The sequence below is a fragment of the Thamnophis sirtalis genome, unplaced genomic scaffold (genome assembly GCF_051295495.1).
Source record: "Thamnophis sirtalis isolate CommonGarterSnake01/CBP01778 unplaced genomic scaffold, rThaSir2_p1.2 scaffold_1, whole genome shotgun sequence".
NCBI classification, from domain to species: Eukaryota; Metazoa; Chordata; class Lepidosauria; order Squamata; family Natricidae; genus Thamnophis; species Thamnophis sirtalis.
Genome location: NW_028261381.1, coordinates 145,122,397 through 145,147,980, shown reverse-complemented (window position 1 = coordinate 145,147,980; position 25,584 = coordinate 145,122,397). Strand labels below are relative to the sequence as shown.

Genomic DNA, 25,584 nt, shown 5'->3' with positions numbered 1-25,584 from the left:
GAGAATAGATTTGTTTAATGGTCACGTGATTCGCTGAAATATCATGATGACCATTGTAAAAATTGTTGTAAAATTGAATCAAATGAATTGTTAAAAAAAAAGAAAGAAAAAAGAATCAAGTTAACTGTCAGAAAAAAATATTTCTCTTTCGGAGTTGTGTATTGAATGTACCAGATTTAGGTAACAATTGTTTGCTGCTGGCTTAACAATAGTTAAATAGTTATCAATTGTTTCTAAGAATGTCAGAATGTAAAACTGCCCTTCTATCATCCTTTGACATTTTATCAGTGTGTTCTCATCACTTCCTGCCATTGTTCTTAAACATAATGGCTATTTTTTGGTGGTCAGCAGAAATATAACTGGTCTTCCCAATCTAAAGTCGAGCAAATGAGTGCATGTTATTCTTACCATCATCTCAGGAACAGTGCTTTCCGGTATACAGTTTGCCCAGAAGTCTTTGTATACGAGTCTGTAGCAGTATCCTTTAGACACACGGCCAGCTCGACCTTTACATTAAAGAAAAATCTTCAGCACTTAGAATTCAAAAGCTGCAATGTCACGTATACTTATTAATGGCAGCAGGGACCAGTATTGGAACACACTGGTTATCTTTTCACAATCAAAGCCTCAATGCCTCAGTACAGGCTTCTGGAATCATCAAAAGATTGTTTCGGTCTAGTGCAATGATGGAGAACCTCTTAGGTTCAGGATTCTCAAAAATTGGGGAAATGCCTAGTTTGACTCTGCCTGCGTGTCATGAGCAAAACATTCCATAACACAAAGGATGTGAAATAATGATTTAAGATATATTGTTACAAGGGACACCATTTTTTTAATTTAATACAGGATAATTTTAATTAACACATTTTATGAATACCACTGCTCTTAATCATAAATCACTGTACTTCAAATGTAGAATTATAGAATCATTGAGTTGGAAGGGAACTTGAAGCTGTTTTTCTAGTCCAACTCCTGGCCAATAAATGAATCCTTACACCATCATGCACAAGGCTGCCCAGGAATGGAGCATCCATGATTTCATGGGGCAAGCTGTTCCATTGTGAATACAGAAATTAGTCAAGTTAAATTCCTTTGTCATTAAAAGTGGCTTGGCCATCTAATCATCACTGCTTTTATTTCTGAAATACATATGTGGTTACTTAAACCAGTGGTCCCCAACCTCTTTTGCATCAGGGACTGGTTTCTGGAAAAGACAATTTTTCCATGGATCAGGAAGGGTGGAGGGGGATGGTATTATGTGCTACCTAGATCCTGCGCATTTACAGATGAAGCTTCCCTTGCTTCCGCAGCCTGGTTCTGTGGACCAGTACTGGTCCGCATCCCGAGGCTCTGGGACCCCTAACTTAAAACAACCAGTAGGAAGAGCACGTATGTATGTCTTAATGCAAATACATAATTGCAGATTAAGTACATACTTTTACTGGAAATATGTAAGACAGAGTCCATATATAAAATGTTTTCAGGATTAGGGTCTCCAAAAGACCTGGAATTTTATACAATGAAATCCCCTTACCCTTCCTCTGATCACAGCTGTTCTTGGATGCCCAACAAAGTCTCAAACTCTGATAGCTGGTATCCTCATCACAAACAAGATTTTTACTCAAACAAAAATCAATGACTGTAGAATAAAAAGCAAAAGATAAAAATAAATAGGAAATATGTTAGAACATTCTGAAGTATTTTAAAGAGAAATTAGATTCAATTCCACCTTGTGAGAACAAAACTTTTACATACAACCTGAGGTAACATAGTTCATGGTTCTCCCAACTCAGTTAAATGAGGGGGAAGAATCTGAAATAACAGCATGGAATTATAAAGTAGATGTGGGGATAGGACAAGTACTACCCTATTTAGAATCTTTTCCTGCTAGAATAACATTGCTTTTCTGGAAGCTGATAAATTAAGATAATGGTTTTAATTATATTACAATGATATCTGAAATTACTCATGGCTTTCTGTAATTTAACTCAGGAGTATCTCTTCAACTGAGCAAGAGTGGGGGGGAGGGGTGTTAAACTGTAATTTGAAGATTCCTTCCCAAGACTTCTTTCCATTTAATTCCTTTCCGTGTTTTCTTTTTTTAGAAAGCAAAACCAATAATGAAAATGCACATAAAGGAAGCAGAAACCAAATGAGATATAAGTTAATTCTCACTATCCTGTTCCGGGTTACAGAGGAAAAAGGTAAAAGAAACTATCTCATAAAGAAGATATAACATTGCTAAATATACAATAGCTTTTTGATTTCCACTCAATATTGTCCTAAAACTACAGTATACTTTAAGTGAACAAAATGAAAGAGTAAAAGCACTACTCTGCCAGTAAGTGCAGAATATATATTGAATTTCCAATTCACTATATAAAAGAGAGAGAGAGAGAGAATAAGAGAGAATGAGAGAGAGAACAAGAGAGAGAACGAGAGAAAGAATTGAACTAGGTTTGACAATAACCACTGAACATTTACTTTGTCAAATGAATATCAATGAAATTGGTGAGATTAACCAGTCGGATATATCACTGATTTCTAAGGCATATAGAATGCTATGCGTTCTTTAATCTTAACTTCCTGAGTACAATTTCCTGATGCAAGAGCAAGGAATAACATCCCATGAAACTATTATAGCATGCACTGTTACATTAAACCTATGGTCCTACCTATTACTATGCAACATGTCTATTCTTTTTTTATCACGTGATTCTATTTGGGCAGGGTTTAATTCACTATTTCAAAACTGACTTCTCTTTATACAGTCATTATAATATGTGTAGGTGTTTTTATGGGTGTGTAAAAAATTTCTCTTTATAGTTTATTTTTGCATTTTATATTTATTTTTAAATTATATCATTTTGCATTTTGTTGTTTTTTCCTCTTTTGCATTATATAATAAATTAAAATAAGCTAATAAAATAAAAACATATAAAAGTGCCAAGTGTTAGAATATTTAGTTTGTTGTAATTGGTCACTTCCAATTTGAAAAGTTTCAATTTCTAGCCCAATGTACTATTTATGATTTTTATGTGAGTTGACAAAAACCAAAATGGTTTTGAGGAAGATCTCCTGTAGCTGCTGTGGGCTGAAAATGGTACAAGAAAGTTTACAACTGTTTTATATAGTCTTATCCTTTGTCTGCATACAATAACTACCTCACATTTCTTCTCCTCTCTATAATTTCTACCCTTTCTTACTTCTGTGGTGTTTGTCAAAGATAAATGATTGAACTGGCCAGATCAGAATAACTGAGTTGGAAGGTCTTCTACTCCAATTCCCTGTCCAAGCAGGAGACCCTATACCATTTCAGACAAAAGGTTGTCCAATCTCTTCTTAAATGGAGCATGCAAAACTTCTGAAGGCAAGCCATTCAACTAGTTAATTATTCTGTCAGGAAATCTCTTCTTAGTTCTAGGTTTCTTCTCTATTGATTACTTTCGATCCATTGTTTCTTGTCTTGCCTTCTGGAGCTTTGGAAAATCGGTTGACCGCTCTTCTTTGTGGCAGCCCCTCAAATATTGGAACACTGCTATCTTGTCACCCCTAGGTTTTCTTTTCACTAGACTAGACAAACCCAATTTCTGCATTGCCCTTGATGCTTGAAAAAAAAATGAATCAAAACAAATTAAAATGCTATATTTAATTTAATCCAAAGAGTTAGTAGTCATAAAAGAATAATAATTGGTTGTACAAACATTTTTCACCCTTTTTTGTACAAGTATAAATTGGCATTAACAGAATTTGATTTTTACACAGAACAGTGCTTTTCTGAAAAGCTGCTAAGGGAGAAGGGTTGTAATAAAGTTGTAGTAACTGCACCCTTCACTTTACAGAAACATCATTTTCAGAGGGTACTCCTAAACAAAGATGTTTAAAGATTCTAATCACTGTTGAAGCCAGATTACAGAATAAAAGAAAAACAAAATATTGCAGAAATTTCTTTTCCATAAGAAACATACCTACCATATTTGACATCTGGTACTGTTACAGAGCTCTGTGCTATATTTGTAGACAGAAGGATCTACAAGGAGGTTTTAAAATCAGATTTAAGACATTTTAAAAATCTAATCCTTGATCTTATTTACAATAATTTCATGCAATCACAGACAGTGATATGTGTCGTTCTATTATATTATTTACATAAATATTAAATTTATATGCTGCCCATCTCACAGTGATGCTCGGCGACTTACAAAATGTAATTATACATTCTGCTTTACCAAATCTAAATGGAACCCAAATAAAAATAACTAATTTCTTCTTAAGCATATTCAACAAAACTATAATATTTAAAATGTAAAATTGTAATTTTGCACTTGGGGGGGATCAGAATTAAAATATCAAATTTTAATGAGTTTCATTAATTGTTTGCCATCCATACATTAATCAATTCATATTTCCCTTTTCTTCAGCAATATTTTACTGTAAGCATTTTTATTCATAAGTCAGCTAATGCTGCCTACTCAACCCCACCTTCCGCCTTCAAAAAAAAAATGACAGTACTAATTCCCTAATTAAAAACTCACTTTTCGATAACCAGGAACTGGAGCCAAAAACACATTATTCTGTTCTTCTAATGTGACACTGGAGTGAAGTGGATATACTTGTAACCTAAAAAATTCATTTGAGAAATTGTACAACAGAACATGTAGAAAGATGTACATTTCCCCCAGGCTGAGTCCAAAACGACATAGTTGAAATTTTCAACAGATACCTTAGAAATATACACTGGAAATAAGACACTACTTCAACCACTCTTGTTCCCTATGTTTCAGTCATCTTTATACATGTTTTATGACTTAACCTGTTGTATGAACCTAGTTAATTGTGGTTTATTTTTTAAAACATTGTTAAAAATTGATGGCATCTCAATGTATTAACTCAGTCAACAAATGTGCTATTATCTGATTCCATCTAAAGAGGACAAAAATAATGTAATCATCTAGCAGAAGGAAAGCTGCATTGAGCCATGCAGGCAAAGAGAGAAACCAGCTCATTCCAGCACTTCAATCCCTCACACTGAAAATTCCTTCCCCTCCATTTTACTCTTTATGCTTAAAGGGGCTATGCATAAGAAGTAAAACAAATGGAGAACCCTTGCAAAAAGCTTTCAGTTAGCTACAGAAATGGAGAAAACCAAAAAGGAGAAAAGGCAGGCAGGAGTGGGTAGGAAATTTGTAACTCTTAAGCACATGGAAAAGGACAAAACAGATCAAAGTTGTCTGCAAATAACTAGTTGTGAGTTGCATGTTTGGGGGGGGGGGGAGAGAAATTGGTAAAGCCAATTTCATGTAGGAGTGGGAGATGATGGGGTTGCTTGCACACCCAAGGATCATATAATACATAGTCCTTTAATATTTCAAAGTCCATTCATCAGGTCTTTGGCCCATATCTGATGCTTTAATGGGGCTTCTAATCAAGAATATGATCCCAAACAGATAAAAGACCACAATGCTTCCATTTCTTGCATCCCACCTCGTGTAGCAATGAGATGAATTAACATACCAACAGCACATTTTTCCTCTCATGCTCTTTGTATATTTCAAAATCCTCCTCCTTTTAAAAAAAATATCCATACACTATCAGGGATATTCTGTGCTACCACATTAAACCTTACCCCATTGTCACAGAAAAGGCACCCAACAAAAATTTGACTTACCTCCTGTGAACCATGTTTGTGAGAAGTTCAAGCAAGTAAGTTATTTCTGCCAAGCCTAAAGAGTAGAAAATAAAAAGTAATGATGCTGTTTCCTCTCAATAAAAAATAATAATGTAAAATTATTAAGAAGAATAATTTGGAAGTTTCTTCAGTTGAAAATAGCTATCTTAGCATCTCTGATTCCAGCTTAGATGATGGGTTAATGTTCTTATTTTTAGTCATTATACTTATTAGGTGTGTAATTATTAGTTAATTAATAAGTAATTATGCTAGCTTATTATAACAAGGCAAAGATCAAAACCAAGCAAAAGAGATGTCTGGGATTGTTGTCTGAGCACAGCTAATTGTAATTAATTTAGTAAAATAGATTAAATATGTGAACCAAGTTACAATGATATTGGCATTTCATCCTCCAGTTTACCATTAAGCCTGGTAGTAAACATATCACAAATTGATTATTCACAAACCTAGAGTCCCTCCATGAAAAAGGCAGTCAGGCATCATTGACCAAGTACTGATCGAAGACAGATACTTTCCCTAGATCTGGTCAATCCACAAGCTTTATAGTACCTGCCAAAGGCAAGGACTGCTCCCCCCAAAATGCACTCAAGCTATAGTATTGCAAATCATCAGGCCAGGCTCCTAATCTAAGGAAAGTCTCAATTCAGCCATAAGTTTCCCCAAAGATGGAGCACATGGCATGCAAAATATCCCCACCCCCTTCAATCACTTGCATCTCCCATGAGTTTTCCTTTAAAAATATTCACCTAATAATGGTGAGACTAGCTTTTTCAGACTGGTGGGTGCCCTCATCAATGGCCACTGAAGATAAATGTAGTCGCTACGTTCATTTTCATTTACTAAGAAAACTTTTATGGCCTATTTGAGTCATACTTAAAAGTAAAGATGGTATTAGAGGCTGGGTATTTTATCTCATGCCAGCTTTCTACCCTTTTAATTAAGAGGTTTTAAAATGCAAAAATCAAGTGGGACAGGAACCCTAACAGATTTTTAGAATGTACTTAGTTGACAGTAGAGATCCCAGGTGGAGCAGGAGTCAGGGAAGATTTATGTTTAAGTTCTCTAGGTTGTTTCATTTTCTTTATTCTCATCTGGATTTGCCGTAACTGACATCTGTATTCCTTTTTGTTTTGTTTCCCTTTTTTTAAAATAGTTAAACAATTTGTTCATTGCCCAGAGTCTCTGGGAGTCAGGTGACATAATTTCCAAAATAAAAGGTTAACATTTTCCCCCCGAGTTAGAAAACTACTGTAGTTCCTACCGTATATATTAAAAAATAATACAAAACAAAACTTACCTGGTAAAAATACTAGGACACTGCCACGTTCTGATACAAACTCCAAATTACGATCCCTAATATTAAAAACACAGTTTTTGTTTTTGTTTATATTAAAGCAAATATTTCCTCTGAAGACCATCAATACATATATGCTTAAAGACTGACTCACACACTTTTTCTAGCGCATTTCCAACCCAAGCAGCTTTTTTATGTATGGACATCAAATCCCAGAAGTCCCAAACCAGACTACTGAGAATACGGGAAATTGAATTCTGGAAATGGCCATGGTTAGGAAATATGAGTTAACTGGGTAAACAGATCTATCTATTCACAAAGACTTACTTAAAGCTAGGTTTGTGGTAATATATACAGAGAGGGAAGCTGAAAGATAATTATTCACTTATGCAATATTTAATTTGAAATAAACTGGAGTTATGTAACAAGTTTTTGCAGTGTGATACTTTTCTCTTACATCAGGGATGGGAAAGGAAAAACCTTCCTAGGCGAAGGGCCTGAAGTAATATTGTTGGATTCTTAGTGATTTCTAACTTTGTTTTACTGTGGAATACTTGGTGCTCAGTTTGCTTGTTTATTTATTAATAAGTATTTATTGTTGCTTATTATAACAGAGCAAAGGTCAAAACCAAGCAAAAGAGATGGCTGGGTTTGTTGTTTGAACACAGCTAATTGTAATTAATTTAGCAAACTAGGTTAATGATGTGATCCAAGTTGCAATGATGTTTGCATTTCAATCAATATCTTAGAATTTAGCACAACTTAAAATGACATTAGTTTCCCTTAAATAATGGTTGAATGAATTTGTCTATATGTTGAGAGATTAAGGAATTTTAAAGTATTTTGACTGCCAGTTGTTGTTCACGGATGCAATCTGTCAATCTGCTCCATTTGTCCTACATAGTCACTATTACTCCCTTTACATTACATGTTGTAGAGGACTTCTGCTTTTTGTTTTTGTTTGGTTATTGGGTTTTTGATTTTGTTTAAAATGCTTTGGAAAGGTTTTGTTGATATGTGTGCTACAGTGATGCTTAAAGGTTGAACTGGATTGTCTCAGATATGTTTTTGCTGTTTGCGAATTATCGTTATAATTTATGATACATCATATAACTCGGCATTTTTAATGAGGTTGTGTTGATATCTGTTATACCGCAAAACACTGTATACCATAATGTGCTTCCTCTTTGTGGTATCACTAAAAATGGAATCACCAGGATGATGTAATAGGAAGGGGAGGGCAATATGTTAATTCCTTTTGGTCCCTTTAAGATTAGGATAGAAATAGGGGGAAAAAGCTAGTTTGCCTGAGTAGTTGGGATGGATTTGAAGTTGGAAGAATTCCAGTTTTGCTGGAGGCATGGAAGATGGATGGGTGAGCCACTTTCAAAAAATATTGCCCAGACACTTACAACTTGGCTCTGGAGTAACCAGAAGTCAGAACTGGCTAAAATGGACCATCACAATAAGATTAGGAATGGAAACTATGAAAGACAATATATTGGATTACCATTTCCATTTTTAAAAATCCTCCCAACTCTTCTTTTCTTATTGTCCAGAAAATAGCCTGAATTATCCTGCCAAAATTCAAGAGTAAAATGCTCCAAATTTGGAAGGCTATATTGTGTGAGTGAGTGTGTGTGTGTGTAAATGAATATATACCCACACCCACTAATGAAAATCAGCCAGTTTTCTACTGAATTTTATGTGGCACAACCTGAAGAAGCAGTTTGTGAATTGTTCACCTTTAAATTCTCATAAAGCTATTTTAGGCCCTTAATAGCATCCTAGGGTGCATAATGAAAAGAATGGAACAATTCATGTTGAAAACTAAATTTGATTACATTTAAATTTAATTTGATTAATTAAAAGCATTCAGTGTGATTTATCCTTCCTGTGTTTTTCTCTTTTCACTTCAAAAGCTACAAGTCGGAGCAATTTTTGGAAGGTGACTCCAGGTTTTGAGCAGTTAAGTCTACCTGTTTTAAGTCATAATATTTTATATATGCTACAACATAGTTATGCACTGAATGTAACAATAAGATCAACAAAATAGGCATGTGCAAGTGTGCTTTACGAATTACCTTATACATCTTTATGATATTCAGCTAAATGCATATACGCTTTCCCCTAACACTGACATAAATGCTTGCCATAGTTAACATCAATCCAATCCTATAGAATTTTATTCTCATTTAAAACTTGGATGACCTTGAAGTTGATTCCAAGTGCAATCAACTGTATCTTAAGAGCAAAATGCTATACATTGCATACTTGTTTTTTTCCCCTTCTACTTTCCCAACATGCCCTCCTACTACCCCAATTTGTTTTAAATCGTTTTTCCTCCTAGGTAATTAAGGTATCCTGTCTTGCTTCCAAAAAGCAATACTGAGATTTATCTATTCACTGTTTCAAAGAAATAACTATGTGGAGCCTAGAGACATTTGTGCAAATAATGATGAAATTAGAAGCTGGCATTTTGCTTTACAGCATGTCAACATCTCATTTAACATTTTTGTAAATTAAAACGATTTTTAAAAATAAAAGCCGGCAGTGTGGGGAGTCATCCATAGGCACATTTGATTGCTTATCCCTGCCTGAGGAATAGAACAACTCTTATATAAACTCAGATTATTTTTACATCTAAATGAGCTTTTTCTATAATGGCTTGCCATGTTGTATTTCAGAATACGCAACCTGATCTTTTTAACAGGCTACCAACTAAGCAATGTTCTGCATACATGTTAGGTATTCTTTTATCTATGACCTTCCTCTTAAAACAAGAGGTTGATGGTTCCTTCAAAATTTGCCAAATTTGCACTTTTTAGGGAGTTTTACATGGCAATCCCCTGTAGTTACCAGAAGAAGCAAACTAATACATTAACAGCATTGCATTTTGAGCCTTATAATAAAATTCCAAACTCCTTCCTTGAATTTTATTGGACTTGTATCCTACTGCAATCATGCAACTTTCAACATCAAGCTAACACCACTGAGCAATATCTTTTCTTCTTCGAATATATTTCTCGAGTTTCTCAAACTGAATCTTTGTGAGCTGCACAAGAACAAAGATATCTAGAACAGAAAGGTGGCCTCACCCATATAGAAGACGTGAGAATACAGTATAAGATTTACCTAAATGGACAAATGGTCTAACTTAGCATGAGGTTATTTTCTATATTACCACATTTAATCAAAATTTGGTTCATTTTCATATTTTCCTTGTATGAATGAGACTCTCAACAAAAAAACCAAGATTTTAAGTATTGGGATTAATTGAAGGTGTTGTAGTAAGTATTTTATTTTGACTTTGGTAAGTCAGACACAACAGAGAGAGGAGGATGGTTCAGGGAAGCCTTATAGCAGTGATGGTGAACCTTTTTCTTACGGCATGGCAAAATTGTGCACATGCACGCTATCACGCGCACAAGCCCACTCAATCTTCCCGCTCACCTGCACATGCGTGCTTGACACCACTACCCACGCACATGCACACATGACGCCTTCCCAGGCTCCAGAGATTTTTCTGAAGCCTGGGGAGGACGAAACGGCCTCCCCCAGTCCCCCCAGAGGCCTTCTGGAAGCCAGAAACGGATGGGTGAAAAATTAGCTGGCCAGCACACGCATGTGCGCAGGAGCTGACGGATGCCTTCCACCGAATATGGCTCTGTGTGCTGTAGGTTCGCCATCATGGCCATATAGCATTATTTGAAAAAGATCTTGTGTTTTCATGATGCAGAATAATTAACTGTCCAAAAATTTTTCCATCAATTATTTTCTTGCTGTAATGCAATGTAATGAGTTTAAAAAAAAAAACACTGTACCAGACTTGTCTTTTTTAAAATTATACTTGTATACAATTTAAAGTACAAAAAGTCTTGATTAAAAATATACATTGTAGTTTACATTTCTGCACCCCCCAAGCTTCAAAATACTTATTAAATGAAATTGCTTTACTCTATTTTGCACTGTGAATACATATTTGACTTTTATGTATCAAAACCAGATAAACTGAATAATTTCCCTTCAAGCATTTTCCCTTCAAGCATTTCATGTCTACAAAAGGGAATCATATTAAGCATCTTGCCTGCAGCTAACAAAGCAACCTCCTTATTCAAGATTGCTTGGCAACTCACCCATATATAGTTGTTACTGAGAATATTTTGAACATATTTTTAAAAAATATAATATGTAAACACTGATTAATCTGAGCAAAAGTTTGCATCTCTGAAAAAAAGTATAAGAAAACAGAATATAATCAAATATTGGGACATCTCCTGGTGATGTTTTTACTAATATCTCCTGCATGTTTTAATTAGAGTTGACAATGTCTATTTTAGCATAGCAATAATATATAATTATGCCAGTTATGGTGATGAGAGACAAATATGCCACCTCTTTAAGGAAAGGAAAAGAAATACTCAAAATCAGTAAATGATTTCAAAACAGGATTATTTACAACTTCCATAATAGCCTTACAAAGTCCAAGTAATACTGATAATGTCTTCATGATGCTACCATGAGGCAGCCAAGGTCAACAAGGATTTTTCCCCATCACAGACTCTAATACTACAACACACACAAAAAATTAAACCTGATAACTCCTTCATACAGGTAGCAATGATCTAATCTGGGCCAGTCTCCAAGAATAAGTATAGGCAGGGTATGTTGATTTTTAAGAAGCACAAATTTTGTCTTTGTTTTAAAGTAATTAAAAAGCAAAACAGAATGTTCTTAAGCCAAGGACATATTACTTTAAATAACCAACCCATCAAGAAATTAAGGTACAATCTTTCTTCTTGACGCCTAATAGCAATACATTAAAACAAAATCAAGGTATACCTCTGTCAACTCTCTGCAAGATTCTGCAATGTTCCAAGACTTATTGAATAGAATCAGTCCATAGAAATTATGAAGAAGAAAACATCTTACCCATTTTCCTTTGTCTCCAGCTCATCAAACCACTGTATTAGAGCAATAGCAGCTTTGTACATAACTGGGTGAATCAGTGGTTCCTCAATAATTTGAAGAGGAATCTAGGGAGAAAAAAAGAGGGGAGTAAAGTCATTACTGGCATTCTTGCACTACATAAGCCATTCTTTCATGGTAGGCAATGGAACAGAAACAAGATATGCAAAGACCAAACAAAGACTTTGAGAGAATTTGACTGAGGGCAGAGAACAGATGTTACAACTGATTTGTTAATATTTTCTCATCCGGAATACAGGTAGTCCTCAACCTACAACCACAACTGAGCCCAAAATTTCTGTGGTTAAGTGAGTTTTGCTCCATCTTACGGCCTTTCTTGCCATAGTTTTTAAGTGAATCACTGCAGTTGATCAGTTAGTAACCTGGTTGTTAAGTGAATCTGGCTTCCCCATTGACTTTGCTTGTCAGAAGATCACAAAAGGTGATCACATGACCCTGGGACACAGCAACGCTCATAAATAGGAGCCAGTTGCCATGCATCTGAATTTTGATCACAGGATCATGTGGATGCTGCAAAAGTCATAAGTGTGAAAAACAGTCATAAAACTCATGTTTTTCAGTATCATAGTAACTTTGAACAGTCACTAAATGAACTGTTGAAAATTGAGAACTACCTGTATACCAGATTGGTGAAGAAGAGTACAGAATAATTTCTAAGAGCCCCTTCATGTGATATGCTTTTGCCTCAAATGGGTTTATTTTGCATAAATAAACCAGGAAAGGTGGCATGAGAAAGGATATTTCATCTCTAGTGAGCTGGCTGGAAGAAAGGACATAGTTAAAAGGTGTATGTTACTTTAAAGTTTGTTTTAGCTCTGCTGCACCATATCCTCAACACAACTTGGTTTGCAGTTCTTTACACAATATTAGGCTAAAGGCTCTAAGCATATTTATATACCATATTTTTCAGAGTATAAGACACACCTTTTCCCCCCTAAAAGAGGGTGAACATTTAGGTGCGTCTTATACACTGAATGTAGACCCACCCACCCACTGGCCCCAACCCTTTGGCCTCTGCCTCCCAGAAATTTATCTCCTTGCAGCAAACAGAGGCTTGCGGAGGCTGCAATAGGCTATAGCAATCCCTGCAGCCTGAAACAGCTGATGATCGGGAGACATTGAAAATGAAACTTGCTCTTTGCTTCATGAGACAAATCCTGGGAGGCAGAGGTAGATATTTTTTTCTTGTGCTAATCAGGCTGTTTGCTGCAAGGAGGTAAGTCAATTTCTATAAATGCCTATATAATGTTCAAATTTAAACTTATTTTTTAAAAGACTGCTTTATTATTGTTCTAGACAGCTTAACAAAATGAAGAAGCTTTTTAAAATGAATGCTTGATCTGCAGAGGTCCAGTACTATTGTATCTTCTTTTAAATAGAAGAGAATAACTATACTTCCAGAAAGCACATCAATTTTAACAGCATCTGTACAAGTATAGTCTAAAATGTAATACTACCAACCGTGTATATTGTCTGTAATGTTTGCTGTTTGTTGCAAGGAGGGAAATTGCTGGGAGGCAGAGGGAGATATTTTTTCCTTGTTTTCCTCCCCAAGCTAGGTGCGTCTTATACTTCAGAGTATCTTATACTCCAAAAAATACGGTAATCAACCAGGTTTTTTGAATTCATTCTGTCTGTTCTACTGTGACTTCATTTCTATATTTTAGAATTGGACAACCATCATTTAAACAAGCTGAAATGCAAAGCCTTCTATTCCAAGCAAACCTCCTTTAAAACTGCACTGGAGCTGTAGAACAAACCATTATCTATAGCATCCTAGTTTTCATCCTCAGTTAAGGAATTAAGGCTACTAAGGAAACAGATTGGGGGGGGGGGAGAAATACACAGCCAGATTTAAAAAAAAAACATTATGAGGATTAAAGTCACATAATGAAAAAGTAAGCCAGGAATCCAAAATAACTCCTCTCCCATTCACGAGGATGCTGGGGTTGAAGAATGCCAGTTAATCTACCCTTGAGGCAACTGCACATTTGACAGATCTATCCCAACAGCAAAAGGTCATCCAGTGAACATCCTGGTTATTTTTACAGTTGTCAACCCATCACCAGCAATCTTTCAAAAATGTCAAATACTATTAAATCTTCCCTCCTGACACTATCCACTGAAACTGACACATAATTGACAAAATCCTATCGAAGAGTTTCTATTCTTTCAATGTTTTTGCAAGCCTATTCTCTCTGCCTAGAGCATAGAGTAAATCATCTTCATTTCCCATTCCCTGTAATTCCTAACACATAACTTTTATAACTATTAATCAATTATCTGGTATGATTCACCATTTCAACTGCATCATACTAGATAAACCCCTATAATAGAGTTTAAAAATATTAGCCATTATGATTTGTAACCAGCGTATCTTGCTCATTGAATTCAGATTTTTTTTTTCTTTCTTTAACTTAAATGGCTATAATTTATTCAAGAAATCCTGGTTGAAACAGTGCATGACACATAGCAAATGTATGTGCTCAGGTAATGATAGCATGGAATCTCGTTAGATTTAAAACCAGTATGATTTCTAAACTGGAAGAACAGTGGCTCGGAGACTTAATGACACTGAGATGGCCTTTGCTTCGATGATTCAAGACCTAGCACTGTGTGGCAGGGTAAGCTCCTGTCACTTGCCTCAGCTTCTGCCCTTGTAACTATTAGAAAGCATGTTTTATGCAAGTGGATCGATAGGTAACATTTCGATGAGGGGACTAGTTGGTGCTCTGTGCAGGCAGTCAGATTCCTGACGGCTCTGAACCTTCCTGATTACTGTGCCTATTGCGAGGCAGCTCTGGGAAGGGGCCTTGGGTAATGCTGCCCTCATCTTTCTCATTGGTGTGAAACCAGTTCGCCCTCCTGTGGAGCATCTTGGGAATGGTGCAAGTGTGTGCTACAATAGGGCTGGTACCTTGACAAGCCAAACTATTACTTTGCACTTGCATTGTGGTCTCCTGGCTACTGTAACAAAGCCATACGCTAATAATGATAATTTCAAAACTAATTGGGAAAATTCTCAATTTCAATCATCTCTGCTACCTAAATATTTTAGATAGAAATAGTAATAGTACTTAATGACCACTCCATGGTGCTTTACAGCACTTTCTGGGTGGTTTACAATGGCAGCATATTGCTTCCAACAATCTAGATCCTCATTTTACTAACCTCAGAAGGACGGAAAGCTGAATTAACCTTGAGCTCAGTCAGGATCAAATTCCAGGCTATAGGCAGAGTTTGCCTGCAATACTGCATTCTAAGCCGTGCACCAGAAGGGCCCCTCCTTCTAGATATCCAATGACAGATAAATCAAAGTTGGTTATTCCATACCTTAATATGACTAAGGACAGGCTTCAGATCATCCAAGTAGTATTTGTCAATCACATGAGGTTTTCCTTCCACTTGAAATACGTAGGCTGGATACAATTTGTTGCGAACTGGTAGTGCAAAATAGTTGGCAAACTCTTGACAGTCAATAGTTGCAGACATCAGAATTACCTTAAAAACAATATTTTAGAAGGTCAGTCTAGGCAACAACACATTTTGATTGTTCAAAAAGTTAGAATCATTTGAGTTTTCCAATATCTCACAGTGTTTTAGAAAATGTTGAATTTACTTCCTGGAGTGGTTTAGAGATGTATATGGACATATACTATCCGCTATTGATTTTGCTGCAAAGATTGTAGAACATAATTCAGAACATAAGGATGTTTTGTTTTTTGACAGCAAGTATTTGGAGAGCCAGTCTGGCGTGGTTGTTAAGGCAGCAGGCTAGAAACTAGAGGACCATTAGTTCTAGTTCTGCCTTACACAAGGTACAAAGCCAGATTGGGCCAAGTTAATCATACTCAATTCTAGGAAGACAACAAAGGCAAATCACTTCTGAAAAAAATTTCACCAGAAGTCAAACTGACTTCAAGGACCTAAGTTGTTTTGGATTGTATACGATGTTTCCCCGAAAATAAGTCAGGGTCTTATTTTCTTTTGATCCCCGAAATAAGCACTTGGCCTTATTTTTGGGGAGGTCTTATTTTTTTTGAAGTGCAGGAGGCGACAAGCATGGTCACCTCATGACTGCTGCTGTATTACAATATTTTTGTAAGAGCCAAGGTGGCGCAGTGGTTAAATGCAGCACTGCAGGCTACTGCTAGATCAGCAGTTCAGCGGTTCAAATCTCACCGGCTCAGGGTTGACTCAGCCTTCCATCCTTCCGAGGTGGGTAAAATGAGGACCCAGATTGTTGGGGGCAATATGCTGACTCTCTGTAAACCGCTTAGAGAGGCCTGAAAGGCCTATGAAGCGGTATATAAGTCTACTGCTATTGCTATTGCTATTGCTATTTTTGGGGATGGCTCATTTTCAGCTGAGGGCTTATTTTAGCACATGTGCTCAAAAGCCCGATTGGGCTTATTATCCGGAGGGTGTGTGTGTGTGTGTGTGTGTGTGTGTGTGTGTGTGTGTGTGTGTATGCATGCATGCATGCATGCATGCATGCTGGTCTTGTTGTATTCGGGTCTTTTCTCGTGTAAGATTGAGATTGTTTTGGCAACGTTTTGGCGAGGTCTCACTCGCCATCTTCAGGCTGGGTTTTGGGTTTAAAGTTTTGGGCCCTTTAAGCCCAAAACCCAGCCTGAAGATGGCGAGCGAGACCTCGCCAAAACGTTGCCAAAACAATCTCAATCTTACAAGGGAAAAGACCCGAATACAACAAGACCAGCATACCTACACCTGTGAAAATCTACGAAAAATATATACATACACAGACACACACAAACACATATACTCCAAAACTATAAATTTGCAGTATTTCTATCTTTACTAATCCATTTAGCTTGATAAATTTGTAATGCTTCATACAATGATCAATTCCAAGTTTGGATATGCAATTTGCTAATCACTAATTCTCGTTTTAAAACTGCAATGTTCTTTTTTATTAACAAACTTAAAGAAATTGCATAAATGGTATTATGTGTGAAATAGGCCACATGTGATGCTGCATTCATCTATTGTATTAAATCATAATCTACCATTCACAAATCTGGTTTAAGAAATTTGCCAAGGCAAGATTAAATAAATCACATTAAGACTTAGGGGAGTCATGAATCTATCCAAAGAATCGAACTTTGGACATATAAGCAGGAAAATGTTTAAGTGAATGGAGCAGTGGTAGGAATATCAATTTAATAAATAAAATAAATAAAAAGAAATCCGTATCTGGTCCATTCCTCAAACTTCCTAAATAAAAAAAATGAAGTTTTTCATTTTATATGCAAATATAAAAATGCAGACTTGTGACTGCACACTCCCCCCCCCTTTCAATTTGGCCTTTATAATCCAAGCAACATCACATAAAATAGAATTTCCTTAATAGAATGTGCAATTTTAGTCATATCTTTCCAATTTAAAAATGATACATATATGAGAAAATATCACATTAATGTGAAGAAGAAACTTTCTTATATGTCTAAAATCAATTCCAATTTTATATATGGGAAAATGTCATAAAACATTTTTGGGTTTAGGACTGATGATTAAAACCTGAGTGAGTTGTTAAGATGCAACACTTCCGTTTCAGGCAGGACAATATTTTTAGCTGCCTACTTTGTTTTTTTATCCGCACCCACCTGTAACCCTGGGGTTGTCAACTGTCAATGTCTGTTGAGAACCACTACACAGTGTGAACACCATCCTCTTGTATTTCTTTCACAGTTGAGAGAAAATAATTTTACAGCCATCAATATAGCACACTAAACTCTGCATAGTTTTCAGTGCCATAAAGTTGTTAATGTCAGAGTTATCCCTTCAAGCATTTTAAAGGCAGAAGCCAATGTTTAAAGATGGATGCTCACAAGAGGCACTCTGAACTTTCATGGCTGGCCCCTTATTAATGTCATGCAGACCTTTGAACTCTCCAAAGGAGAAGAGTGATCCCCCAATATTGGGGGGTGGGGACTGGGACAATGGAATTGTTTCAGAATAAACTTAATTGCAACTCTTAGATTTAAGAGGATTGAGTTTAGCTTTTCATCAGCTGGGGAACAAGTTAAGCATTAGTAGCAGATGGCAGTGGAGAAAAGACTGAAAACAAATTCAGGAGTGAAAAGAATTTATCTTAAGCTAAAGATTATTCACTGTCTTAAATATAGGGCAATGCTGAAGCCAAACATTTTAAGAATAAGGTACAGGTATTATTTGACTTATGACCGTAATTGAGCCTGAAATTACAGTTGAATGTCACATCAGTTCTTCAGCAAGGTGATCACATAACTGAGTTTACATTATTTTTTGTGCCGGTCATTAAGCAAATGCCATGATTATTAAATGGACATTGTGGTTGCTAAGCTAATCCATTGTTTACAATGGTCATTTGGGTGTTTCTTTGCAAGAAATCAAAAGTAAATGCTAATTTCCAGCCCCCCCCCCAAATATTGTAAATCATAGTCATCTGACCACAAAACACCTATAAATGTGGATTGATTGCAGAGCATCCCAAATGCAATCATGTGACCAAGGAGGAGTGTGTGACATCACAATTTTGAATTTGGGGGGTCAACAGAGATAGTCCTTAACTTACAACCACAATTGAGCCCAAAATTTCTGTTGTTAAGGGAGGCATTTGTTAAGTGAGTTTTACCCCATTTTATGACCTTATCACAATTGTTAAGTGAATCACTGGAGTTGACAAGTTAATGATCCCGTTGTTAAGTGAATCTGGCTTCCCCATTGACTTTGCTTGTCAGAAGGTCGCAAAAGGTTATCCACATGACCTTGGAATACAGCATTGGTCATAAGTATGAACCAGCAGTCGCCAAGCATCTGAATTTTGATCACATGACCATGGGGATGCTACAAAGCTTGTTAATTGTGAAAAATGGACATAAATCATGTTTTTCAGTACCATTGTAACCTTGGTCACTAAATGAACTGTTGAAGTCAAGGACTACCTGTGTCTTTTTTTGGGGGGGTGTTCCATAGTAATCGTGAACAGTTGCTAAATGATCAGTTATTAAGTAAGGACTGCCAGTATTGGTGTGCTTTGTAAACGCGAAAAATAATGTATGTACATGATCAAAAACAATGAAAACTTTCTACAAACAGCTTCCTATATCCTATTGGTAAATATTAATAACAGAAACTTCGGAACTTTTCCCCACAGCTGTGGTAGAGTATCACTATATTATTGAGTAATCCTGGAAATTCTCAGTTACCTTCACAAATCGTGAATTTGTTCGCAGCAATTTACGGATCACCAACAGCAAGAGATCCATGTCTTCTGTACGCTCATGTATCTAAAACATTATTTTAAAAGATGAGACAGCTCCAACTTGAAATGAGTTTACTAAAGATGCACATGGATTTTGAGATGAACCATTAGCAAACAGCAGGCTTTCAATAGTTATATAAAAGAAGAAGGTACACAGTGAAAAAGCTTCGCTGAAATACAGTTAATGACCTAAATGAGAGAGTTATAAACATAAGAGCTAAATCAGACATGAATGTCCTAAGGCCCCAACAGTATTGTACAATTTTTAAAAGCTTTGAATTTGGTCCTAAAAGCTTCTAGCAACAGTTATCCAATTTTAAGTTTGAATTTTTGTAGGGGTTATAACATACATGATTGATGAGTAATAATTTTATTACAATAAATATTAATGTAATTCCAATTAAATCAAATAAATTTTGTCCCAGCTATACACTCTTCTTTTCAGAGTAAAGTAAGTAAAATCTTTATTACGGTCAAAGACCAGCAATACACATTAGTTTTTACACTATATTAAAAAAAACTAACATTAAAATGTAATTAAAAAGTATTGACATTAAAAGTGAATAATAATATAATGGTCCAAAGATTGTTAGAGGTATGTCCAGATAATTGGTACAAGATGGTACTATACTTCTGTAGTCAATTTTTTTCTTATGTACATTGCAGCAGCACAGAACTTTGCCACTGCACAGTACTTTTCAGAGTAGGCTTATACAAGATGACTGTCCTTTGTTCTTGAGATAAGTCACTCCTTGACGAGCTAACTTACTCATAGTCAAATTTAATTGGCCCTATATATTACAATGACAATTGTGTTGAAATGCTGGATCCGGTTCACTTACTTGTCTTTTATACTATGCAATATTATTAATAAATATAAGAAAAAACATGACAACCTTCCCTTGCAGTTATGATTATGATGATGGTCTCCACTGTCACATGCTCGCAAATTAAGCATTTGGCAACTAGTTGCATTTATGACGGTTGCAGCATCTTGCAGTCATGTGATCACAATGTGCAACCTTCCCAGATGGCTTCTGACAAGCAGCACTGGGGAAGTCAGATTTGTCTAATGACAGTGCGATTCATTTCACAGCTGCAGTGATTTGCTTAAAGACTGAATATGCAGTAATGTGATGCATCACTTAGCGCCACTTCTGGTCCTAACTATGCACCTAACTCGAGGGCTACCCGTATTCCAAAGAAATGGAAACTTATTCCTAAGGTATTAATGTCCCAAAGGTGCTTTTTCAAAAGGCAACTGGACTTTGTTTTTTCCTTGAAGGCATTTTGGTTTTCATCCAAGAAGCTTCTTCAGTTCTTGGATGAGAAGTGAAACACCTTCAAGGAAAAACAAAGAAAGTCCAGTTGCCTTTTGAAAAAGCACCTTTGGGACAACCATAACCTGAATGACTGAGAATCACCATAGATCTTAATATATCAATGATTTTATTGTTTAAGCAAATGTTTTATACTGTATATCATTAACAGAAGTCTCATGAAGACATCCATGAAAAGTATCTGTGATAAAAACAAGACTAAATATAATTTTACATATGCATAATCCAAAGAAACCAGATGTATTCAAAATAAACAGGCCAGTTCTAAAGTGATGTTCTACTTTTCTCCATCTTACTTCATCTATGAAGATATGGGTGAACTCCAAAAGACTTTTGGCTCCAACTACTTTCTGCAAGAGGACACCAGTTGTCATATAAATCAGCTTCGTGTTCTTTGTTGCAACTTTTTCTAAACCAACCTGGAATGTTGTAAAGGTACAGCACATGTTGCATTTATTTAGAAATAATTAGGAAAACTATAAATATCCGAGATAAACTCACCACTACATTTTAAAATATTGAAGTATTAAATAGAAGCCCCACATTTATTTGAATGAACAGCATGGGTTGCAGCAAGTACTGTAATCTCACTTGCCAAAATAATTCCATGGTCTTTAAGACATTACACACACAAATGGTTGAGAATAAATAAAAGGATACAAAACTTACCATGTGATACAATTTTCTTTAAAAAATTAAAATTATCCCAGAGCATTAATGTTGCATTGTAGCTGGTATTATCCATGTTTAAGTTGCTGCCACTATGTGTTTTTTACATTTGTGTCTGGATTCCAATTATTTGTATATGGTGTGTAGTAATGTACTTCAGTGTCATAAAGTCAAATACATTTTGATGCTTAAGGTAGTGACTTCTACTCTTTAGATGAGGGGTGTCAAACATGCGTCATCGTGCATATTGGTGTATTGTAACGTATCGGGAATTTTCCACCCTTTGCTAAACTGGGCATAGGCGTGGTCAGCGTGTGACACATCCGGCCCGCAGTCCAAGGGTTTGATAGGCCTGCTTTAGATGAAAGGAAGATTTCCCAGAATATCTTATGAAAATTTAAAACAAGATTAAATTATAACAATTTGAAGTTTAAAAAAAACAATGCATAATGCATTAATAAAACACTCCAACAGAAGCATTTTAAATGTCTGATTAAAGACAAATTCAGAAGAACTATACATATTTACAAAGAAAATATAAAAATATGAGCTCAGTCATCAAACTGGAGGATGTTAATGATAGACCATAAAAAATACTTTTGAGTCAAGGATAGGATTTATCAGTAGAAGGAATCCAAGAAGCCTCAACCATAAGCTTGCGTCCAAAATACCAAGGTGGTTGGTTCAATGGCCAAAAGGCTATACAGATTGAATTTCTCATTCCTCCTTCAATCTCAAGACCCACTCCCAAGAGTTAATAACTGTTTAGACCAAATTTGGACATAAATAAGCTACTGATGGAACGATGGGAAAGTAAACTCCTGTTCCACTTATACAACTTTGTATTTTGACCACTGTCTTTTCAACATTTCTAATTTTAGTATGCCCAGAAGCTATGAAATAAATTAAATGAACTGTCTCTTACAGCACAGTAAATGAAGTTTAAAAGGAGGGGGAAGCAAAACCTGCATGTGATTTCCATTGGAGATATCATGTGATGAGGAGTAACACACTTCTGTACCTGGTATCCTACAAGTTCACCCAAGGGCCATGATCTCTGCTTGCTAATCCATCTTGCAATGCTGCTGGCACCAATTCTCCTGGGCTGTGTAACTGCAATGTTACAATAAATTGAGTGCTGCGCACAGTGATCCAAAACATACTGTGGAAGTTGTGTGCTTTTGCCACTACCCGTAGATCCATGTACAATTACCACTGAGTGGTTTTCTATCAATGAAAGCATCTGAAATTAAAAAAAAAATGTTATTAAAAGGATGAGAGACCCAAATCTTAAAGTATCTTTGCAGTTCTGCCTTCTTTTTTATGCCTTGCCATTTTCTTTCAGGATGTCTTTTTCTATATTCTCTGTAGAAAATTCTTGGGAGTATCTTTACAGTTTCCAAAACTGCTTTGTCTCGCTTTTTAGCCTCCTCCACTTCTACCATATTTGGATGCCTACCCCTAAAAATTATTATTCATTTCTCCTTTTTTGCTGATTCAACTGCTAAATATTCTCCTCTAGATCTACATTAAGAGCAAGTCTCCAGATATTGTTAAATACTAACTGTTGTTTTTTTTTAACCCATACTTTTAAGCCATATTCCATAAAACATTTGTTTATACATGAATTTCCTTTTATTCTCCAATCCTTTTTAACCAACACTCCTTTAGTTCACTTATATTTAATTTATGAAGCATCCCTTAGATTGCTGGAGTACAATCAGCAGAAGATCGTTTACTGTATTGTTAAATTCATTTTCCATTAAAACAAGCAAACAAGGACAGAATGCTCTGGAAAATTGTGTTTAAGTCAAATGCCTGGCAAGTATAAGACTCCATGCTTCTGAATAATTTCTTTGAGACATTATTGAAGTGTAAATAACTGTGACAACATTATTCAAACTAAAGAAAAGATTACCACTGTCACATCAATGCTGCTGAAGAAAAACATTTCAGGACACATATGTCTTTTGAATCTGCAAAGTAAGTGGCATATTTATCAGCATCTTTGGCTCTGCACTTGTTACCTTCTGAGGCAGTGAATTTCCCATTAAAATAGGATGAATAACAAACCCAGTTAGCCTAATGTAAACTTATATTTATGCAGACATGCTTGAAAGACTGAAAAATAAAGTTAATTCAGCATCACAAAAACCATTAATGGACAAAATCAAAAGAAATCAAAGAAAAGTGATGGGGCAGGGGGGAAGAAAGACCTAACACAGTTGTAATTTTAGCTATATTTAAAAATAAATTGGTAACCTCTCCCTTGTATCTTGAGATGGGCAAATCAGGGTATTTGTAATCGCCATCTGGTATGTAAGACATAAAAGTAGATTCATGCTGAGGTGATCCTGGAGACACAAATGAAGAGATACGGTTAATCAAAATACTGTACTCAGAGATCACAAAATCCAAGTTTCCACAGATCAGGTCAGCAATAAACATTGAACACAAATTAGCACAAGAGATTCATGCAAGCACCACAGTTTGCATCTCTTCTGAATGGTGGCCTGTTTTCTCATTCTTAATATCCAAACTATTCCTTCAACTATGCACAAGATCTACAGTTGGCTCTATCACACAGCAACATTCACACAGTGAAGGAACCTGCTTTTGGCAGGAATCATGTAGGAGGATGAAAATGACCATTGGCTTACCTGAAGGGTTGTTTTCTGTGCAGTGCGGGAAAGCATGGGTTAAATTCAGCCAAACTGCCCAGCACTACTTTAGCTATGCCTCTGGTGTTGCCTTGACTTCCAGTTTTTTCAAGGAGTAGACTGTTGCGCGTTGAAAGGTTGACCAAGTAAGTCCATAAAAATCTCCCCCAAAAAAGGTCTGTACAGAATAGCGGAGAAAGACCCGTGGGTGAGGCTGGACTCTCCCGCAGCGCACAGAAAACAACCCCTCAGGTAAGCCAATGGTCATTTTCCTATGTGCTGCTTGGAGGGTCCCAAGCTAAGTGTCACTAGGGCGGGAAGCTGTTGAGTTCAGGGTCTCTAAGCTGGTATGAATGCCCTGAAAGTCTCGCCTCCCAAACGCCTCCTCCGCAGAAGCGAACTTGTCCAATTTGTAGTTCCGAACAAACTGCAAATCTCCTCTATTGGTTCCTGGGTCTCCCAGGCCACGGTGGTGGCGGCGCTTCTCTTAGAATGTGTAGTGATATGGCGTGGCACGAGCTTGGATTGAAGGACGTGAGCGAAGGCAATGCATGTGTGCAGCCAACACCCAATGGTAGATGAAGAAACTTTATGGCCTTGGGATGCAGGTTGAAAAGACACGAAGAGTGACTTGCATCGGCTGAATGCTGCCATGCATTTGATGTATTTATGTAGAGTTCTACGAACATCGATCGTGTGCCATCTTTTTTCTTTCGGATGCTTGGGATGAGAACAGAAATCCGGGATGATGATCTCCTGGGCCAGGTGGAACCAGGAGTTGATCTTGGGAACAAATGCCAGATCCAGTTGGAGGATCACCCTGTCAGAATGTATCAGACACAAGTCCTTCCAAACTGACAGGGATGCCAACTCCGAGATTCGCCACGTGGTAGTGATGGAAATTAAGAAGATGGTCTTCTTGTTGAAAATATGTTTATTTCCATTTCATTCCATACAATCACATGTATACTGTGCATAACCGGGGCATATAACATTGAATAATAAACACAGCCCTCACTTTTATAAACAATACCCCCCAAAATACAAACCCAATATACCACCTTGACCCACCATACACCCTCTTTCACCCCCCTCCAACTTTCATTCTTCCTTCCAACATACCCCTCTACTTCCTACTTCCCCTCCCCCTCTATCACTCCTCTCTCCCAATACATTCCCTCCCTTCCTTCTCCTCCTGCCTCCAATCCTCTCTCCCACCCTCTCCACCCCTCCTTCTTCTTTCGCTCTGCTCCTCCCTTCGGTGTACCTCTATTGTCTATCAGTATGTTCAGCTTGTCCTATTTTTAGACTAACATTAAAAAGCCACAGTATACAAGTGCAATCATGTGCTTTAAGATCTACCACATATTATATTTCCCCCCTCCCCCTAGAACCCCACCTCCCTTCCCTCCCCCCGACTTCCCAGAGCCCGTACACGGTATAACTTTTTAACAAACACAGTCTAAAATGTCCTAAAACAAAGCACCGGGGAAAAAAGATCAATAAAATCTCTACGTTGAACTCAGCTTCTTACTGTTACCCAAACTTTAAACAGTTTAAGTTATTGCTAATCTTAAGCATAGGCTATCTGGAGTTTCTTAGTCCCATATTTGCTTTGTGTATAGCCAATCCATTTTTCCCAGTCTCGTTTATATCTCTCGTTTGAATGTTCGTTA

The 25,584-nt window shown here is 36.5% G+C and overlaps 1 protein-coding gene across 1 annotated transcript in view; it reads right to left on the bottom strand.

Annotated features, from left to right (window-relative positions):
* TDRD9 (tudor domain containing 9) overlaps positions 1-25,584 on the bottom strand; it is an 87,517-nt gene that overhangs the window by 31,227 nt on the left and 30,706 nt on the right. The window contains exons 3-15 of the mRNA XM_087704742.1: positions 23,511-23,602; positions 22,270-22,491; positions 20,876-20,998; positions 19,184-19,264; positions 15,306-15,473; positions 11,916-12,019; positions 8,399-8,404; positions 6,987-7,042; positions 5,669-5,723; positions 4,536-4,620; positions 3,973-4,030; positions 1,535-1,639; positions 409-506 (exon numbers count right to left, since the gene is read on the bottom strand). Of these exons, the coding sequence (XP_087560868.1) occupies positions 409-506; positions 1,535-1,639; positions 3,973-4,030; positions 4,536-4,620; positions 5,669-5,723; positions 6,987-7,042; positions 8,399-8,404; positions 11,916-12,019; positions 15,306-15,473; positions 19,184-19,264; positions 20,876-20,998; positions 22,270-22,491; positions 23,511-23,602 (1,253 nt within the window). The remainder of the gene's footprint in view (positions 1-408; positions 507-1,534; positions 1,640-3,972; positions 4,031-4,535; positions 4,621-5,668; positions 5,724-6,986; positions 7,043-8,398; positions 8,405-11,915; positions 12,020-15,305; positions 15,474-19,183; positions 19,265-20,875; positions 20,999-22,269; positions 22,492-23,510; positions 23,603-25,584) is intronic.